Genomic DNA, 21,130 nt, shown 5'->3' with positions numbered 1-21,130 from the left:
ATTACACGTTATCAGGAATGTCTATTCACCTAAAGAGCTTGGGCTCAACCTTCATTTTGCTTCAAAATTTACCATTCTATCCCAAATATTTTATTTCTCTCCTCCAAATTTATTTTTCTTCCCACAAGTTTACAATTTTGCACCCAAATATACCATTCTATCCCAAAATATATTATTTTCCCAAAATTTATTATTTATTATTTCACCCCTCCAAATATATATCTTTCTTCCCATAAATTTATCATTTTGGCCCCAAATTTACCATTCTATTCCGAAATTTATTATTTCCCCCTCCAAATTTATCTTTCTTCCCACAAATTTACCATTTTGCTCCCAAATTTACCATTCTAACCCAACATTGACTATTTTTCTCCTCCAAATGTATCTATCTTCCCACAAATTTATCATTGTTCCCCCAAATTTATCTTTCTCCACCCACATTTACTACTCTTCAGATTAATTGTTCAATTTTCAATGAAAAATTTTGTCCTCCTAAATAATGTTATAGGTGCATCCTGAGCCCTAAAACGCACCTCTGGGCATTCCTGCGCGTTATTCGAGAGTTTGTAACCATCCGCAATACGTATTTTGACACAGATAACACAGATGCATAATGTTACTTGGAGAGCAACTTCAATATTTGATAGAGTTATAGAACATATGGCTCTAGTGTTAAATTAAATATACTCCTTAATTAGTGTTATTCTAAGAAACTGTGGCAACAAAATTTTTTAGACATGTTAAACAAGAAAGTTTTACAGAATAAATACACGTTTCTATCCATACCTTCAAATATCCGTTATTGATTTACTTTTACGATATACCATCTGTTTGATAGTTCTATAAACTATTTCAAAGTTGTGCACAAGTGTGAAAACAGACGTTATTCATTAGGGTTATCTGTGATTTCGATTGTGTTGGCAACTAAAATGACGTTATTCAACATTTAATAGAATAAGACAATTCCTTATACAGTGTTTGTCTTCTTAAGATTACGATTAACTTAGGAATTTCCGGACCTTACTTCGATCAGGACCGGCCCTAGGCAATAGCCGCAACGTGCAATTGCTATCATTTGCCGCCCCCTTTTTTTCAGAAAGAATGCATTTTAAAAGCCAGAAAGGCCTTAACTCTACAATCTCGTTATGTGTCTTTTTTTCTTTAAAGAAAAATCAGTTATAATACAGAAATAAAAGACAAAGCAAACACATCTGCAAAGGAAAGATAGTAACTTTTATTTATTTATTTATTTATTTAAAAATAGAATTTAATATCGAGCTTCAATCTCAATATATCAGTTTGCAATTCCAGTGCAACTAGTTCTTTTATCTTTATTTCTTGATTTTCATTCTACATCTGTTTAAAAAAAAATAAAAAAAAATTGTTTTCATCTCCAATGCTAAGGAACTTGTTGATGACAAAAACAAGACTAGTTTTCACTGGCGCAAATCCCGGAGGGGATAAGGGGGACATGTCCCCTCCTACTTTGGAAGTGGGGGACTGTCCCCCCAATAATCCGATTTGAAATGTGTATTTTGGGGAAAAATGTGATTTGTGTCCGATTGTCACAAAGGAAAGTAAGATGAAATTGACGTCCCCCCAGAATAAACCTCAAATCTGCCCGCCTCCCAATATTGAAGACAACTCTGCACCCCGGTCCTCAACAGGGTTGTTTTTCAACTTCACAAGTATTTGAGCATCGCTTAACAACAACAACAACAAAGGTCTTACTTGTCCCCTTCCCCCCAATGTTGAAGACAGATTTGCGCCGCTGCTAGTTTTCATATCAAAACTGTGATAACTAACTAAAATGGAACAGGTTTTCGCTATTGTTCGAGAATTGAGTTCTTATCTGTATTTGACAACAATCAAACAATTTGATGCTGGGACTTGTTTAACCATTTGCTTTAGCAGTGTCTATGTGACCTTAAACTAATGCAATCTAAACATGATCTATGAATGTAGTATTCAAATAGAAGGTCAGCTTAATAAATTTAACTACCATCATCATGAAGTCTGTTTCCAATAAGAAATATTTATTTTAAATAATATAGTTATGACAGATTTTGCCGCCTCTAGAAATCTACGGTCCCGTGCAAATGCATGTGTTGCACAATATGGTAAAGCTGGCCCAGACTTCGATACATATATAAATATTTGCAAACTTATCCATATATTTAGCAAATAATGTCCGAGAGTGGTACTGCGGGAAATACTTAACGTTCCTCCTTCTGGAACCTTTTTCTTTCCATCCAAGTCAAATACTTTTTAAAAATCGCTTAAATACGCGTTTAATTATTTTAAATGAAATATCCAAATGCCAAATTTCACGTCTCTAGCCTTAGGAATTCAGAAGGGTGGATATCTTATAATAATAGTAACCCTACTCAATTTTCATTCCACCTTAGTTTTTTTATTTTTACCGGCCTTTGATCGAATCCCAGTCCGACAGGTGGCACAAGATGTTCACAAAAGGTCTAGAGAACGTCACTAATGAAGCCCACTCTGGATGCCCTGCAACATCGTGTGGTGACGACACTATAGCTTGAGTGCGCGAGTTATTGACTTCTGATCGAAGAATAGTGTTTGGTTTTAAGTGACACATTAAACATTTAGAAACGTGATATAAACCACATTATAACTAGGGATGGGCAAAACCGGTTTTTATAAAAACCGAAAACCGTTTCTATAAAAACCGAAACCCGAAAAACCGACATTTCGGTTTTCTCCAAAACCGGTTCGGTTTTCACCGAAACTGGTTTCGGTGAAAACTTTTCGAAAACACATAAAACTATTTCTGTGGAAATGGATTCAGTTTCCGGAGAACAACGAAACACCATTCTGGTCAGAAATAGAACAAATTTTGAAAAAAAAAAAAACGGAATCGGTTTTGAAGAAAACCGAAACCGGACCAGGTATAAAACCGAACTGGTTTTGGAGAAAACCGATAACCGGTTTCGGTGAAAAACGAACCGGTTTTGAAGAAAACCGAAACCGATTTCGGTGAAAAACTGAACCGGTTTTTCTAAAAACCGAAAACCGAAAAACCGGTTTTTGTGCCCACCACTAATTATAACCGAAGAGTTGCAGATGCAGAAAGTGCATGTGCGAAACTCGTTCCAAAAATTCTCACTGACGATCAGAAAAACAACCGAGTAACTGTTTGTGAAAATCTTGTGCTGTGTTGTGAAGAAGACCCTAATTTTTTGGACAATGATATAATAACCGATGATGAGACATGGATCTTTCATTATAACCCTGCAATGAAAAGGTAGAGCACTGAACGACACAAAGCGCAGTCTCCTCGCCCTCCCTCGAAGAATGAGCAAATTAAACATCAAAGCCATGTTTATTGTCTTTTTTGATGCTAAAAGTGTGATCCATTCTCAGTTTGTACCACCTGGGCAGACCACAAGGCCAAATTTTATGTGGAAGTTCTGAAAAGACTAAAACGAAGTATCAACCGCGTCAAGAACGAAATCAAGGATTCGTGGAACCATCATGACAATGCTCCCAGTCACACCACCCTGCAGTCCTGACTTGCTCCCGCCAGAACTCCTTCTGTTTTTAAAGGGATAGAAAATGCTGAAAGAATCGCATTTCGACACCAGATATCAAAACGATTTCGAAGAGGCTTTTAACGTACATCCCAGTGAAGGACTTTCGGAGGGCATACAACGCATGGAAATCTCGGTGGCAAAAATATATTGACACAAGAAGATCATATTCTGAAGATTTTTAAGTGATTGTACCGATCTGATCAAATGACTGAAATAAAAATCTGACGCATTATTTCCGGGATAAACCCTGTATACCAGCGTGGGTGTACTCTCTTTTGTTCATTTGATCTGCAAAATTGTTAAGTCAAGTGAACCGTTTGCGAGATGAGAGGATTTTGATCCTTTAGAACAACATTTCTCAAACTGTGGTGCTCTTAGATTAAACATTGATCCAAAATATACTCAGAAAATAATATGCAAGTGGAATGTGTATCACAAACTATATGAGAATAATAGTTTATACAATCTAATCAGATTAACATTACACAAATTCTAATAGTTTATATTTATACTATTCTTATGAGGAAAATAATTAACAAGTACTTTTTTTATTAGTACCAATATAAATATAAGGTAATTTTAATTAAGAAGGTAATACTATTTTAAAAATAAAACTTTATCGTTAGACTACTAACAAATGCTAAAAAAAAAATATTTTGATTGAAACGAGAGTAGAGTATAGGCCTATCGTATAGCATTCTGATTAATAAAAGTGTTCCCCACTTGAAAAATAAATAAATAAATAAAATTGAAAAAAATGCTTTAGAAAAGGTAGCATCTAAACAGTTTTCCGCCGGATTAACTTAAAACTTTTTAAAAAAATCTTCGTATGTACTATTTTTTCAATTAAGTATACAGTGAACTTTGGTGTTAACTATATTTTCTATCTTCTATAAGAAACATTTATTGATACAGACACATTTTCGATAATGTGAAGAATTAATAATATGTTAAGATAAAAAACAGTAGAGAACTACGAGTTGCAGACGATAAAGTAATTTGAAACCGAACATTTCACATCTATGAAATATAAGCTTTTGTTGTCTCAATTCTGGTAAGAGTAATTGAAACTGGAAACTTCACGCACTTCAGCTAAATATATTTCCAGTATTTATTCGAAGTAATCTACGAAAATATCTGTGTTTGCTGCGTAAAAGGTGTTAAGTCCAAAAATCATAAATCGTAGTTATTTGACAAAGATTGGTACTGAAAATTTTCTGCTTGTGTAAAGTCTTAAAAAATACAAAGATTATTAAGCGCTTTACACTGCTGGCGAAGTGTTGAGTGTTTTAAATCTCTGCATAAATTGTTCCCCACAAAATTGTAATAAAAAGGTTTTTTAAGTTCAAACGTTTAGAACAGTTTGGACTTAACACCTTTTACTCAACGAACACAAATATTTTGCCAGTCAAGATGGTTATTGAGTCGGAAATTACTTTATCGTCTGCAACTCGTTGTAATTCTCTATTGCTTTTTGTCTTAATATATATATATATATATATATATATATATATATATATATATATATATATATATATATATATATATAGTTGCAATATAGAATACCGTGGAATAAAGTGTAGCCCAAATATGGAAATTAAATACTTCTTCTGAGAAGAAAGCGGCAAATGTGTCATTTCCAAGCCCCGTTTTCTGCAGATTACTGGCTCCCTGGAAATAGAAACATAATTAGACTTAGTAAGAATTATATTACAATGATCATTAAAATAAAACACTAAAGTTACGTAAATTATAGAAGTATATTATTATTATTATTATTCATATAATTACAATTTTTCAGGACGTTTCAATAGTTTTGTATTTACATAGTTAAAAGAAAGATATGACAGCTCCAAATCCAAATCCAACTTCTTAGCTTGAGGAGATAGTTTTATTTTTATGCAGATATTATTTGGCTCGTCAATGACGCTAGAGATACATTTTCCTTTCATATTCATACACATTCTAATTTTCCCACTTATCGGCAGAATATTCTACTTTTGTCTATTTTATCCTTGTTTTCTTGTTAATTATACCTATTTTCCCACCGATTTAGGAACTTTTGAAAATATGTGATCCATCGGCATCATTTGAGGAGGGAAGGGAACTATTTCCCCCACCTCCGGAGTTTAAGAAACATACTTGCGTGGAAATCATGTCGGTCGACAATCTTGCCCCTCAGACGCTAATGATAATGACCTGCACATCCCAACTTTCTCCTATACTAACAATGGCAGTGTACGAATTTTAAATAATTGTGCATGTGTTAATTTCGTTTGTAATCTATTCCATTAGTTCTATTATTACATATCTTTTTAATTTTTTTTAAAGAACTTTATCCGACTTCAAAAAAGGAGGCTCTCAATTCGACCCGTTTACACATGAGTGGTTCAGGTGAACATAATGGTATGTTACATTTCGTAACTTTTGAGTAAACTGGAAAAGAAGACTGACGTAATCTTCTGTTCTTTACTCACAACCCATGCCACGTAGTAATTGAATTTAATCGAAAGTGGCGCTGTAAGCCGAGCCGCTCGAGCCGTTGACAACCCTAAATTCGGGCCGAGCAGTTTTGAACGTGTTTGGCCGACTTCTTATAACTTTTAATAATTTTTGCTTCGAGCCCGAAATCATGCTCCTCCGGAACTCAAATACAAAACCTCGTGAATGATGTCCTTGCCTCCTGAAGACTTCTCGATTACCGAGGTCGGCAGTCAACCAGTAAACAAATAATTTAATTTTCAGTATTCAGATATGTTTATACATGTTATTGTTCTAATATTATTATTATTTGTGTCATTGATAATGACATTATGTGGAGAAAAACTTTTTAAAAATTCGTTTCAGAGCGTGTAGGTGAAAAGGAGGGAGAAACAAATACCTCTTTCTAAATCAAGAGGACAAACGAATGTTCACCGACAGAGTTGATATATCGAATTCATTTGATCGTCTTTTCTGCATAACATTACTCACATCATGCTAAAAATACTCCGATGTACATTTATGGCAAGTCAGGTTGTCTTTTTCTATTTTTCTTTTTCTTTGAGTAGTTGGTATTATCGGAATCTTGAATCGTACGTGTTCGGTCGTTCATAGCTTTTATAGGGCTAAAGCTGTGAGATATCTTGAATAATATGAAAACTGCTTGTTTATAACACAGAAAGTCCCAAATTTTGCCCAGAAGTAGCGGTTCTAAATGCATCGGATCTCTCTTTACTTATAAATCTTTATTGTAGTGTTTGTTTTCCATGAGTTTTTTTTTTTTCGAACGGCATTTAACAAACGTATAAAGATAAGCTTGTCCTCTGCTGGGACATCGTATGTTGCAAAAGGGTGATGCAACTTTTCCCATCACGTTCCAAGGCATATGTCAAGATCCAGTTTGCTGTAAATTTAATTCAATTCCGTTTTGTACTTGTCTCTTTGCCCTTGATGATGGCATAGAGGATGAACATTGAATTTGCGTGTGATCCTTAATCCTTCGCTCGTCTCTTCCATTCTTCTTGGCCCACAATACTTAAAACTACATGCAGTATTTGGCTCGTTTTACTTATATGGCATAAAGTAATCATGAAAGCATGTTTTATTCTATAGCAAATTCATGTTTTAATTAAATTCCCAAACACAGGTTATCACAACCCACAGTTTCAGAGGCGTCAATTATTCTTGAGGGAGGGTTCACTCCCTGTGACCCCGTCTGACAAAGGGTTTGATGTAGGTTGACCAGATTCTCACAAGCGAAAAGTAGGACACAATTATAAAAGTAAATGATAGCGTACTGCGTCGACAGTACGCATGTCCTTATTTCCTTTAACATTAATCTTAAGTTGATCATTCATTTTTCATTAAAAAAGGAGGGTACTAAACAAAAATGCTGAAGGAATTCAAAACAACTCTAAATACTTTCCTGGAAGACAAATATAATAGTAACGTGCGCTTCAAATTTTAATTGGAATGATTTAGTATTTTAGAAACTTTTTATACTTGGGGGCAGAGCGTAGAACATTTGAAATTTGTAACACCGTGTATTTAGACAATATTTATATTTTTTAAGGATAAGAATTGAAATAATATTTTTTTAAAATATTTTTGACATTACACCGTAAGTTATTAGGACTTGAAATGGTTTTAACTATAAAAAATATTAAATTGTAATGGTATAGGAGCTTAACCATTATGATTATTTAACATTGTAAATAGATGTAATATTCACAGGTAGTTTATTTTTGAAAATTTTTAATTGATGTTTTATTACTATGCGATTTTAATTTTAACTCCCCAATCTACTTTTTTTTATTTAACTAGCACAACCCCTTTTTGGGATTTAGATGCTTCCTTGTTGTAGCGTAGAGCTTAGCTTAGTTTTTTTTAATGAAATGCTTTATTTTGTTATTTCCGTATAGGAAAACTTTTTATAATTGTGGTGTGATGTTTACGTTATTTGTTTTTATTTTTTAAACAGGTTGAATATTGCTTCCTTGCTTTATAATAAACAAAATAAATTTATAAAATACATGTGAGAATTTTGGGTACTTTACAATAGTGATAAAACAAATTAAAACAATTTGATGGAGTAACATTAAGGAGTCACTTTCATGAAAAAGAAAACTTAAATATGTTGCAGTATAAAATTTGAATGAAACATAATAAAGGAGTTCGTCTTAACAGTTATTTATCCCCGAACTTCTACCAAATATGTTAATAAATTATTTTCATTAATATGTGACATACCAACTAAACGTTAGTACAGTGTTTGACGACATATTTTTCGTTTGAATATAGCTACAACGCGTAGTAACTTGTTGTTTGGCAAAATCATGTCATGGAATTCACTACATTTCAGGTACAGATATAGTTACATTCGATTATTAGGTATTTAAGAGTTTCAGTTTTTTTACTGAGATTTCTCATCAGTCCACAAATTATTCATTACAAAATATCCTTTCAACGGGGCCATTTGTGGCAGGGAGGCATGTGCTGAACTCCTACATACTTGGGAGTAGAGGACTTTAGAATGGATTTTTCTTTAAAATACTTGAACAATTCGTTTCATCTTAAATCTACCCTCATTTGAACAGTGTTTCAGAAGTACCATACTTCTTTACCTTTGTAATCTCATCAAACAGGTAGAAATAATTTCTTTTCCTGACAATTTATTAATGTACTTCCAGCTGCTCTGGACATTATCCCAATTCGAAATGTTAATGTCTGCTAAAGATGTGGACCACTGCTCAATGTAGGCTACTCCATACAAGTTCAATAAAATTAACACACATATTTCGTAAAATTCGGTTCAGAAAAAAAGAATGATTGTGATTCGAAATGTTGTGAATAGAGAATAAAACATTAAAGTACTGCAAATTAGTTAAATCAGGACATTTTGTAGGATATTTTAAAAAGAAGGACATTTCTCGATTTTCTAGGAGTCTTTGCAACACGCAGGACAGCTCTTTGAAAAACAGTACTGTACTGCGAAAATCAGTACGTCTGGTCACCCTAGTCTGGTGCTCCTTCGGAATAGAAACCCGAAACCTTGTGAACAATGTCCTTGCCTTCTAGCCTTCACGATTACTGAGGTTGGCAGTCTCAGCAAAACAGAACTCAGATATTCAGATGCAAACCGCCTGTAATAATAATAATAATAATAATAATAATAATAATAATAATAATAATAATAATAATAATAATTTTGTAGTAGTAGAAGTATCATTGATAATAATTATATTGTCTATGTAGGATACTTGAAGATAATACTTGAAACTCCACACAAGATTTGCCTCGACTCGACTCGAAACTCGAGTCGAGCTCAAAGATGTCTGTTTCGAGTTGAGTCAAGTTTCAAAGAAAACTCGCTCGTGTCCATCTCTATAGCGTTACTAGTATGAAACCATTACAAGTACTACAGGAACTCGTATCACTACGAAAATCCATGTGCTGTCAATTTTTATCTTACGCACATATTCACCATTGCTAACGCTCCTGCTCCCTTCTGACACCTCCCCACAGTACCGCACAGCCCACGAGCTGTGTCCTGCCCTGATTCAGTTAGCACTCGTGCTTTTGGTGGCCACTTAGTACAGGTTGGTTTGTGCCTTCTGTATTGTAATGTCCATGGCATATGTACGGACGCTGTATTATACGCAAATAGCGAAAGAATTGTAATTTTTCAACATTTACTTCTAATGGCCCCCTTAAATTTCATCTATACTAAGTGCGGTATTGACGCCCACGTAAATTCTTTTGATTATATTAAGAAGGAAATTAGTGAATTATAATTTTTCAACATTTATTTCGAATGGTGTACCTAAACTTGCTCTGCACGGATTTTCCTTCTATTGGCGCCTGCGTGCAGTCCCAGTTTAGTTATACGTACTTAGAATCATGATAGCAGTAATTTAAAACTCTTACTGTCTTACAAAATGTTTCTTAAGGGAATGCTTGCATTATTTCTGTAAATTTTATAAATCTATGTATACTTAAACTGGGATAATAGCGATGCTATTTTTACTATTTTTAAGTAAATAAATTAATTTTTGCTACTCACCATATTTGGTATTAGGTTAGTTTACTTAATTACAGATATTTCTATGAAAATTATATCGAATATATTTTTTTATTTGCGAGCTACGATCTATTGTTTAAATTAGCAAAACTATTGAAGTGAAAAATAACTAACCATTTAGTTACAAAAAGCACATTTAGTACGTTTGATGTCAGAAACATTGCTATTGTATATAGCAAATTATTCTTGTTTCCTAGTCTCGCATACTCGCAAATCACGTATACAATTCCAGCAATATTGAGAAAATTGAAAATTGCATTCCAATATGTGATTGAAACATTTCTTCTTGAAATCTCCGCTGCTTCTGAATCATCTGTGTTCTCCATGTTTTCATAAATAAAAGTTTTTATTTGTTTATTCTAAATTTTCAATTTATATTATAATATCTAACAAGTTAGTAAATGAATCAATCGGATCTCAACGTGTACATTCGTTGCGTAATGTTAAACACCGATCACTAATAATTACTTTTTCTTCTTTTATGATATCAGTTAATATTTTTATACCATCAGGTGCAGACCTTGGTCACAGTTACCTATATCACTAAGTAATCGTAATTGTAAATGTGTCAGTCTGTGCATCATGCTATCCTGAAATGTTCTATCTTAAGGGGATGGAGAAAATTCAAAATTAATGAGAAACATAAAGTATCTTACGATTCCCTCAAGTTAAGAAGATGAAACTATGTAATAAACTTCTCATTGAAAATGAACGAATACGTGTGAAAGTGTTTCCAAATTCCGGATTTAAGCAGGGGACTGGTCGATTTTTATAATTGTTTCACTACATTGAAGAAGCAAAAGCATCTCATCACTGGGAAACAGCAGAACATTTTGAAATGAATTTTAGAACATGAAAAGACCTATCTCAAGGTGAGCTTTTATCAAGCCACTTTGATTGAAGATAAGGGGGTGAAGGGGGCTCGAACAGGAGCGTCATTTCAAATTTTGCTTGGGGGGGCCAAGACCCCTTGATATTAGTAAAATTTCGCGTTTTTCACTGATTTACTACTATTCTGTTGATAAAATCTATATACATATCTCAAACTCAGGGGGGCAAATGCCCCTCCCTGCCCCCCCTAAATGACGCCCCTGGGCTCGAATATTTTTCATAAACATATTCTCTTTGTGTGAAGAGCGGGCATTTCACCTACAATGATTTTAATCTATATTGAACAGCGGGCTGAAGGCTTAGGTGCAACTATTAGTTTTGTAGCGTAGTAATTTAATGTAAAAATTTATTCTAATGAAGGACGTTGATCGAAAGTATAAAAACAAACAAATTTTACATAACATATAGGCCTATGTCAGTTGAAATTACACATCAAGCTTTATTAGTGACATATTGCCCCAGTGCCGGACACCGAAATATGTGCCATTATTTCTGGAAATTCTTTCAACAAATGAAAACAAAACTTGCAGCAAACATAAAGAATAAAACGAATAATATCATACTCTAAAATGAAGTTCAAGTTTGCTTGTTTTCTGACTTCTTTGTGAATTTTTAAAAGTGACTTTAATGATGATTTAAAAAAAAAAAATAGTTTTAGTACTGGACACAATTCTTTGTGTAACAGCAGTAAGTAGGATAAACTTGCCGACTTCAGTAAGTTAAGGAATGCATTTTCAGTCATAGTTTTCTGTGTTCACATACAAAATAAGCCATAGTATCACTATCAGCATGTAATGAGAGCCCAACCACGACAGATGCATCATTGGACCCAATCCTCTTCAAATGTCTCCCCACAGATAAGGCATGTAGTCTCCCCACATTTGTTTTTTTCAGTTTTGTCCTTTTCAATGACATTTCGGAACTGAATTATTCTTCTGGAAAAGATCTGTGTTGTATTCTTTCCAGGAAGTCTTGCTCATCTTTTTTCTTCCTTCTCTTCCAGACGTTTCTTACAGGGTTGATGTCAAAATTTCACTTTCTTCTGCTCTTCTTTTCCGTACAGCAAACTTCCTGAGTATCAGTAGCTATAAGGGAGAGCTGTTGTATGGCATTTTGGAAGGCTTGAAACGTTGAAGGAACAGCCGGGTTGAAGTCCTGATGAGTATACGGTGCTAAAGTGTTCACATTCGATGCATTCGATAATCCATCACTAATTCTGCCTTCCTCTGGCAGTTTGATGCTTGACGCTGGGAAAAAATCTGTGTCTGTGAAAATGTCTTTATTAATGACGTATATCCAACTGACGCTGACGTTGAAATCCAACCACTCTCTTGAACATCAAATATGCTTCCGTGTGGTGCATGTTTCGTCAACTGCAAATTCATACGAATTCTGGCGAACACAGAGAGGTGGAATAAACTGGTCTCTCTTCTGCAGCATTTGTGCAAAGCATCACTGTAATCTTCCTACCACGTTCATCTGATTTGAGCTTACTAACCAGTTTCTTTCCGTTCCCACACAATACTTTCAAAGAGTTGGAATAAACGACACTAACGCCAGTTTCGTCATAGTTAAAGATTCTGTTTGAAGGAAGTGGATGCTTTTTCAATAATTTAGAGAAAAGGTTGTCCACTGTTACTTGTTGAATCATTGTGCCCTTTGCATACTTGTAGACTGAGCTGAAAAAAAATTTTAAATGCTGTTTGTTGAATCCACGATAAAACGTATTTCCTGCCATCTTCTTTGTTCTGCTAAATTGATGTGGTAACTTTAGGTGCTTAGCAAGATCGAGGCTAGAGCTAAAACTCTCTCTTTTATTCACAGGTAAAAAGCAGCTGTCCAGATATTTAAGATATGGGACAAGTTCATCTTCCAAAGTATCATCGAAAGTTCTGAATCTTCCCATTGAATGTGCTATGTTTGTTTCTTCCCCCCTTCTAAGAGCACAAACACGATCAGCTAAAGAGCTTCTGGGAACAGAAAATATCTGGGTGTTTCCCTTAATCCCATGTTGCCTGACTACCATATCTGTAGCATTTTTCATGTCTGATTCATTCCATTTGCCTTTCTTGCCTTCTGCCATTCTGGTGGTGCAACCTGAAAACAAACATTGGTTTTAATATACTTGGTATCACTTGCCAAAGTTTGTCCGGTATTGGGAAACTGTCCAGTATTGGGATCACATCCAGCATACGAAAAATAATGCACGTCTTAAAACTTAGCAAACTATTCATTTAAATAATATTGCTATTCTACTGTCTACATATGCAGAATCTTTACTAACGACAAGAAGGTTGTTTAACTTACCTCAATTGACAACATAGAAAAATCCAAAATTAATTTTGTAACACAATAGTACAGCAACAAACACTTGCAGCTATTAACTACGTATTGGTTTTAGCCAGTTTGAACACGCTGTGCCAATATTGGTCTTTCGTCTCCCTCTAATTGTGGATGGCCACCAAATACTGCCACCTAGCGTCGGAATGGCCCAGTCTCTAATGTCCGGTACTGGGAACTGTCCGGCACTGGGACAATATCACCTAGAAAGTTTGGTAACATCGTTTCATACCTGGCTTTAATTCATAGCAGAACATCTGTTACATTTCTCCAATGTAATCGCCTCAAAGCTGTATCACCTCTGCCACACCTATGGAAGGTATCATACCGTCAACGCGCCGATCTTCGTTGATTCCCGCAGGGACCGCCATATGATACGGATGATGTATTGCTCTCTGCGAAGCAGTTCCTTCATTCTGGCGAAAAGGTCACTACAAAGATCCTGCAAATCTTCTTTACACTGCAGCCACATGTCAGTTCAATCTTGATCCACGCGCATTGTTCGCCTTTTCGAAACAGTTTGTTATAGCGCTTTCACTTTCCTTTTCTACTTTACAACACTGCTGCTTTGATAATATTCAGTATTTCCTACTCGCCACACTTCATAGCCTCACATTTCCTTATCAGCTACGGAAATCTTGTAGTGCTAAGACAGCCCTCTAACCTGAGAACAGTGTTCCCATTACATTTTATCCAACCTATTTAGTATATTACCTAACTTTGGGGGGAAATTGCCCCGTGCTCTCCCTAAGTGACGCCTCTGCTATAATTAATTGTCTTTATACTTGTTAGCTATTTACATTAATTAATGTTTATTATAACAAAATGTTAGATTTAAATTATTTTTTCATTGTTGTGCTTGTATTATCGCGTGGCACCAACATTGTTTTCATTTCATGATTTGACAGCGATGGTGAAATTTAACATTAGTTTAGATGGATTTTTTTTTTTTAATAGAATGAGTTTTCTGTTTCGAACTCTATAGCATAAATACTTGATAGGAAAGATGGTAATAATTGTTGTAAAAGCTTGTTAATTTTGGAGAAAAGTTGATGTATCAAATCTGTTCAAAATAATGTTGTATATTCTCGCTATACCAATCAGTAATGCACGTGTCGAACGAATGTCTACTGTGATGAAAGATTTTTGTCAGATCATGATAGAAACAGAACTTGTGACGCCCGAAATTTGTCTTTAGACGAACTTAAAAATGACTTGCCAAGATTTCTACACAACGGTTCTGGAAGACTGGAGTCTTCTTGATGCAGCGGGGAGTTCCAAAAAATATAAATACTAAGGTAGTCGTCTATAATCATTAATTTATTTTGATTTAGTTCAGAGTAGTATATGTTTAGCTGTAGTGATCGCAAGGAGTCGTGAAGCTTGGGCTAGATCTACGAATTCCACCATTCAATAGAACGCGAGGGTGTGTCTCAGTCTTCAATCCCCATCGATGAAATTTTGTCAGTCTCGTCTCTCGCGCCATACATTGGACATCTTCTGAAGGTACAGTGTTGTTGGATTACTGGTAAGTTTCGTTTTTTTTTTTTTAATTGTTGTTGAAGTTGTTTTGTATCTTTGCTATTATTATTGTCACTAATTAATTCAAATAATTGTTAGTGTTCGTGTTATAGTTGTATAAGTATTTTTTTCGCTAGTTCGCCATATCTTCTAATGGTTGACTTCTGTTGTTTCACTTTTACTCAAGCGTGCTTTCGGAAGACAACCCCAAGAATCGTACCGATTTTTTCCGATGTTTCACACGTGAGGCAAAGCAGTTCTGTTATTAGTGTAAAACCGCGAGACGAGTTGTCGCTGTCACTGTAGTACTGTAGTAATGATAGTCTTACAGTCAGAGGCAGAGCTGCTCATAAAGGGGAAGGGGCAACCTTAATAATATTGTGGTCTGGTCTTTTCTGGGATTTGTATTTCTTCATAACTTTCTTAGAGGTCAAATTAAAGAAAATTAGATTTAAAAATATGGATTTAGCTACTTTCTGAGCACTCTGGGGACAAGAAAGTCAAGCCCACTCGTAGTACAGGAATTTAGCTACATTTGAATTGTTACGTTGTCATTTGCAGGCTCAGAGACATGGGAAGTTGTTTTTTTTTCTTTTTTTAAATACACTGGTGGTTGACGTCTTCATTATCTCTCTCACAGGGGCGGATCCAGGACGGACTTCTGGGGGGGGGGGGGTTGTAATACTGCCACTTAGAGCTACTTTTAAGAACTCCAAACTCTGGGATGGGTTTTATTTATATATAAAATAAGAAAGTTTTCTCTTCTGGGGAGCGATCTCCCCGATCTCCCCCTTGGATCCGCCACTGCTCTCTCGTGTGGGTAAAATTAAAGGAGTTTCCAGTTATCATGTTTCTCCAATTGAACTTGAGGAAGCAGAATTTCCGAATCGCTCGTGCTGTCATCTAGTGAGGCCAACGTGAAGGAAAGAAGTATCACTTTTCCTTTGCTCCAACAGATGCCAGTTCTAGTCCTTTTGTTTGGTGAGCGAATTGAACCTGCCCATGTGTTCGTTGCCTCGTACGAGCGAACTTCAGTCAGTGTTGCCACACTTGGTACAATTGTACCAAATTCAGCCCTTTTTGTCACTCATCGGCCCGTTGGTACCACGCTGGCATTTTCAGCCCCTTTTGTGAAAAAGTTGGTACAATTCTACCCAATTCAGCCCCATTTAGTAAATACTTTTAAAAGTGTCACTAAGACTTTTCTTACATCTCACGTTACTCTTCCTGCGTTTTGGACTCTTAAAGAACCCTCTTGAACATTCGTTCTGCGGCATTACACTGCATAACGCTACGAACTTTGTGTAGCACAATATTCTTCTTAGTTATTAGATATCTTCCTTCGGTCGTGAAATAAGCGAGAATAAAATGCAATAATTTATATTTTACGTACTGTTTACATGTACTGTTTACACACGAACTCCGAGATAATTGATTTGCTCCTCGTTTTATATATTTTTTTCATATATGGCCATAATATCATTTATTGGTCACTTTGAAATAGAGGAGCGTTTGATTTCCTTACAATACATACCGATGATGATAACTGTTTTCCCTTTTAATTTGCGGCCTCTGTTATACTTCCTACGTACGAGAGAAGTTTCATCTACTTCCACGGTTGTTCGGGGTCCTCCTATTTGGATGTTTTTAAAAAGTAATTTTTAAAAGAGCACTTTCTTGATTTGGTCTCAGGAGACGAAGGGGGGAGGGATGTTTTAGAACTCATCCTCTTTTAGTTTCATGTTATAGAGCCATGCAGTAGCGTAGCCAGGATGTGTGTTTGGGGGGGGGAAGTGCATATAGGTACATATAGAAAAATTACAAACAAAAAATATATAAACATAAAAATATATAAAAAAAATACAAATATCAAAGTACCAAAGTACATTGCCGAAAACTTTGGGGGGACGGCCCCTCTGGGCCGCCCTTCCCTACACCACTGGAGCCATGTATTACACTGGTATAAAATAATGAATTCAGCCCTTTTTGTTTCAATTTGGTACTATTTTTCAGCCCACTCCAGAGCCAAGACTGTGGCAACACTGACTTCAGTATTAGCATAGAGTAAATAATGTTCTGTGTTTCCTTGTAAACCACTTGTGAAGAGAGTGTATTATATTGATATGATTCTTCATCTTTTGGCACAAATCTAAGCAAAATGCGTGTTTGTGTTTCAACCAGCCTGTGACCATTAAGTTTAATGAACATTAATGAGTAACAGCTAATGTCCATTAAAATGTATGAAATCATAGTTTCCACTAGATAATTTGGTGTTAACCACAGGAAGTATAAAACCTTTTTCAGAAATCTCATGTTAAGTAGAACGAAAGTTCATATCCTCTGTTACCACTTATTATTTCGTCCCGAACTTTCTTCTTAAAAATATATAAATAAACTTCTGCCGTTGTGCAGACTGAAAATATTCGAAAATGTTATTCATGGCCAAGGGCGAATACGCATTACAACCGGGATCCGGGAACTGTAGTATAGGGGCCCTCCGATTTCCCACAACTCATTCATAAGAATATTAATACTTTATTATTTATAAACGGTAGAGTTTTCTTTTTTCTGCGTCCTTCCTTTTTCTCTCTATCCGTTATTTTTTATTTATTTATTTTTTTATCATTACAGGAATTTCGGTGGAAGGAAGGGACATATTCCACCTACCTCCTGTGACTACGTCCCTGATCTCACGCAATACAAAGTGCAATTTTAAGTCTTAGGAAGTGTTATGCATAGAAAATAAAAGAAATGTATCGATCTGTTCGTTGTGACTAAGTATTTAAGTTGGAAATATTTTCGTGTAGCACATAAACGTTACCTACTAAAGTACATCTTGTTCAATTACTTTTTCTTTTCGTACATCCTGAAATTACACCATTCATGAAACACTTCAATATTGCTGGGTACTAGAATATATTTCAAGGGGCCTTGACATTCAGAAAGAAGTGTAATGATCAATGGTCAATTGTTAATTCTCTCGGAAGTTGTCATAGGCCTATCAAATGGAACATGGAAATTAAATACAGTATGATTACACCACTGGGCCTAATTAATTTATTATTGGCAGGGAGCCTACCGGGATTCTCCCGGTACTCCGGTGGGCCTGTCCGCCCCTGTTCATGGCAAGGTTCAGCGACTCTTCGTTTTTTTTTTTTTTTTTTTTTTTTGTTTGAAATCTACTAATTCTGAGATTAGGAATGCGCACGAGACAAGATTTGTAGCTGTCTCGACTCGAAAATGTGCTGTAAAAGTGGTCTCGAAGAAGAAGGAAGAGCCGTGTCTCGACTCGAATTTTGTCAGGAAAATCCTGTCTCGACTCGTCTCGTTCGCATCCCTATCTGGATGATCAAGCATTTTTATGTGCTGCCATCTACTGATGTGTTGCCAAAAGGAAGTACGTGTTTCAAAGTGATTTATGCAATACTCATTAGATGTCACTAGCGTAGCTAACTGCTTGAATCTCCCAGATCTCCCAGATCTCCCCTCCATGGTCTCTTTGAAATAAGATGGAGTCAAGAACTGAGGCAGTGAAGCATATAAGAGAAAAAAAAAGCTACCAGGGGTAATAAAAATTTTACACAGTGCAGTTTTTTAGTGATAGGGTAACAGAAGTAAATGGATTAATTGTATCTCTCCAAGTTTTAAACGTTGACTCTCTTGAATATTTGGAGACACATTTCAAACCATATAAATCTGATTCTGCAGTGAAAAGATAAATCCCCTGATATTGTATTGAAGAACATTAAAGCTCCTAAGATTATTATAGATAAGGTTGTAAGAAATCTCGTGTTTAAATATCTAAGCAGAGCTGAAATTATAATAAAACAGCTTCTCTCTTTGGGATTGAGACAGTTCTTCTTAAAAAGGAAGGGGAGAAATGGAAGGTCTTCATCGATGAATATGATTGTGATAGTGATGGAGCATCTGAAACGCTTTCGAAAGAAACTAAAGGACATTAAAAAAAATGGATGATAAATAATATCATTCGGTATAAAGAAAACAAATATTTGTGCACCTTTTCAAGCCATTCTCAGAATAAATAGCAACTTTGGCTAACAGTTATTGAATCAAGAAATTGAACAGAACTTATCCTGAGAATCTGAGTGATAATGTTGTAAAAAAAAAAAAAAAAAAGTATTACCCAGTGCGTGCAGCTACTTTTTCAGATCTGATGAAGTCAACAGAAAATAAAGGGCTTCCGTTTGTTCTCAATAATTAAACTTACACATTGAAGTTACAATTTGTTTCGTGAACTTTGCATTGAACTTAGCATTCTTAATATCCTACCAGTGACTATTGCTTCAGGTGAGAGAAGGTTTAGTAAATTGTCGTTAATCGAGAACCACTTGAAATCAAAATTGGGTCAAAAGAAACTGAATTGATTAGCACTGTTATCAATGGAACTTGCCTCTGAGATAGGCTTTATCAGTTGCCGTGTGGTGTGTAATTGAAATACTCCTGTGAGAATGAAAAAAAATGAAATCTTTGAGTTTAACGTCCCACGAATATGCTAAGGGAGACGATGACTAAGGCAAGCGAATGATGATGGAAGAATTAGTGGAATTAGAAAGTGAGAGGAAACGGGAGTATTCCAAGAAAACCCTCGGACACGATGTTCTCTACCACAAACTTACTTGGCCAGAGATCGAACGAGGGACTCGACGCACCAGAGATATAAGCTCTACCACGAAGTCACCATGCTCTCCAAAAATACTCATATGGGTTAAGAAAGTTTAGGGGTCCCCTCACAGAAAATTTGACTGGGATGGTCACGAAGTCTATCGGTGGCCCTGGACTTAGTACATAGTAATAGTGGTTACGAGTGTTATAAGTAACGGTGATAATACAGTAAACATTCAAAAATCTACAGTTTTCAATTTGTCTATATAATTATATAAATGCCGTTCGTCTACGGCCTTTCCTTCAGTTAATCTTGTTACTCTACTTGGAGGAAGTATTGTCCAAAACAAACATACCAGTATTGAATGGACAAGTAGGCTATTTCATCTAAACCAGTAGTTCTCAAAGTGAGATCAACGGGACCTATCCAGGGGGTCCACGACGCCTAAAAATTGAAATGTGTTGTAATAAAACGGAACCCACAGCTGTTATGCAAGAAGTATTTCTTTTCAGTTGCTAAAAATAAAGCAATTAAAAATTATACCTACGTTTGTAAATTTAAATGTTTTTCCTACTTTACTAAAGTTCTGCCCTGTGAGTATGAAGAGTTGTCTAAAAAAGGCATTGCAACATTTGATGCCTTTCCCTACCACTTACTTATTTGAGCAGACCGTTTCTGCTCTTTGCAGTATTAAAACCTTAAAGCGAAATCGTCTTAATGTGGAATCGGACCTAAGATTGATGGTAACAAAACTTATTCCAGATTTCAATGCAATTATGATTAAACACAAAGAATTTCATACCTCACATTAGTGACTCCACATTTGAGAACATTGTTTATCAAGTGGATTTCCAATAAAAAAAATTAAAAAAAAAAAAAAAGATATTGATTTTCAGTCTTGAAAGTTACTGTATTTTCGATTGAAATTTCGTTCACTAGGAAACAATCATGTATCTTTAGAATAAATTACTTATTGCATTATTTTTCTTGACAGTGGTAATTCTAATTAGTATTTTTTTTAATACCGTGTGAAACTTCAGATAGTACTGCAAGGGGGTCCGCAGATCACTTTCCGAATGAACAAGGGGTCCGCGTTATCGGAAAGTTTGAGAACCATACTGATCTAAACCATATCATCAAGTAAGCTTATATTATCAAAGCGTAAATATGAGTTATCCATATAACCACAGTGGGTGAAGCAGCGAGTTGGTGTTTTAGTTCGTATACGTATAACATAATAGGCTTTAACATGACATCCATAAACAAATAGAGCCTCCGACCTAGATGTGTTGGTCAAATGCGGGTTACTGTGTCACGTATTGAAAAAGAATATTATTCTGTTTTAAATGAGATCACAACACATCAAAGAACTACTGCTTCGTTTCCCAGAAACGTGCAAAGAACAGGAAACAAAATAAGAAACAAAAAAAAAAAATCCAACCTATTCTGAGAAGACAAAGGACAGAATTGTTCGCAGAGCATTAGGACATGTCAACTAGCATAACTGCTTTACAGTGAAAGGTATGTCTGCTGGGGTCATACGGCGTATTTTATTGATTTATAGAACATCGTGACGTATTCAAGGTTACTTCGGTAAAGTATATGCAATGTAGAGTAACAACAAATAACAAT

General features: G+C 35.4%; 1 protein-coding gene across 1 annotated transcript in view; it reads right to left on the bottom strand.

The window, feature by feature from the left end:
* The window catches only part of LOC145672770 (XK-related protein 4-like), a 48,876-nt gene extending 38,295 nt beyond the window's left edge, over positions 1-10,581 (bottom strand). Inside the window, exons 1-2 of the mRNA XM_081741931.1 lie at positions 10,237-10,581; positions 5,127-5,231 (exon numbers count right to left, since the gene is read on the bottom strand). Coding sequence (XP_081598057.1) covers positions 5,127-5,231; positions 10,237-10,448 — 317 coding nt within the window. The 5' untranslated portion in view covers positions 10,449-10,581. The remainder of the gene's footprint in view (positions 1-5,126; positions 5,232-10,236) is intronic.
* Between the last annotated feature and the right edge of the window lie 10,549 nt (positions 10,582-21,130).

Source organism: Thermobia domestica, chromosome 16, assembly GCF_964235325.1.
Source record: "Thermobia domestica chromosome 16, izTheDome1.hap1.1, whole genome shotgun sequence".
NCBI classification, from domain to species: Eukaryota; Metazoa; Arthropoda; class Insecta; order Zygentoma; family Lepismatidae; genus Thermobia; species Thermobia domestica.
The sequence above is the reverse complement of the archived record's forward strand: the minus strand, read 5'-3'. Positions and strand labels throughout refer to the sequence as shown.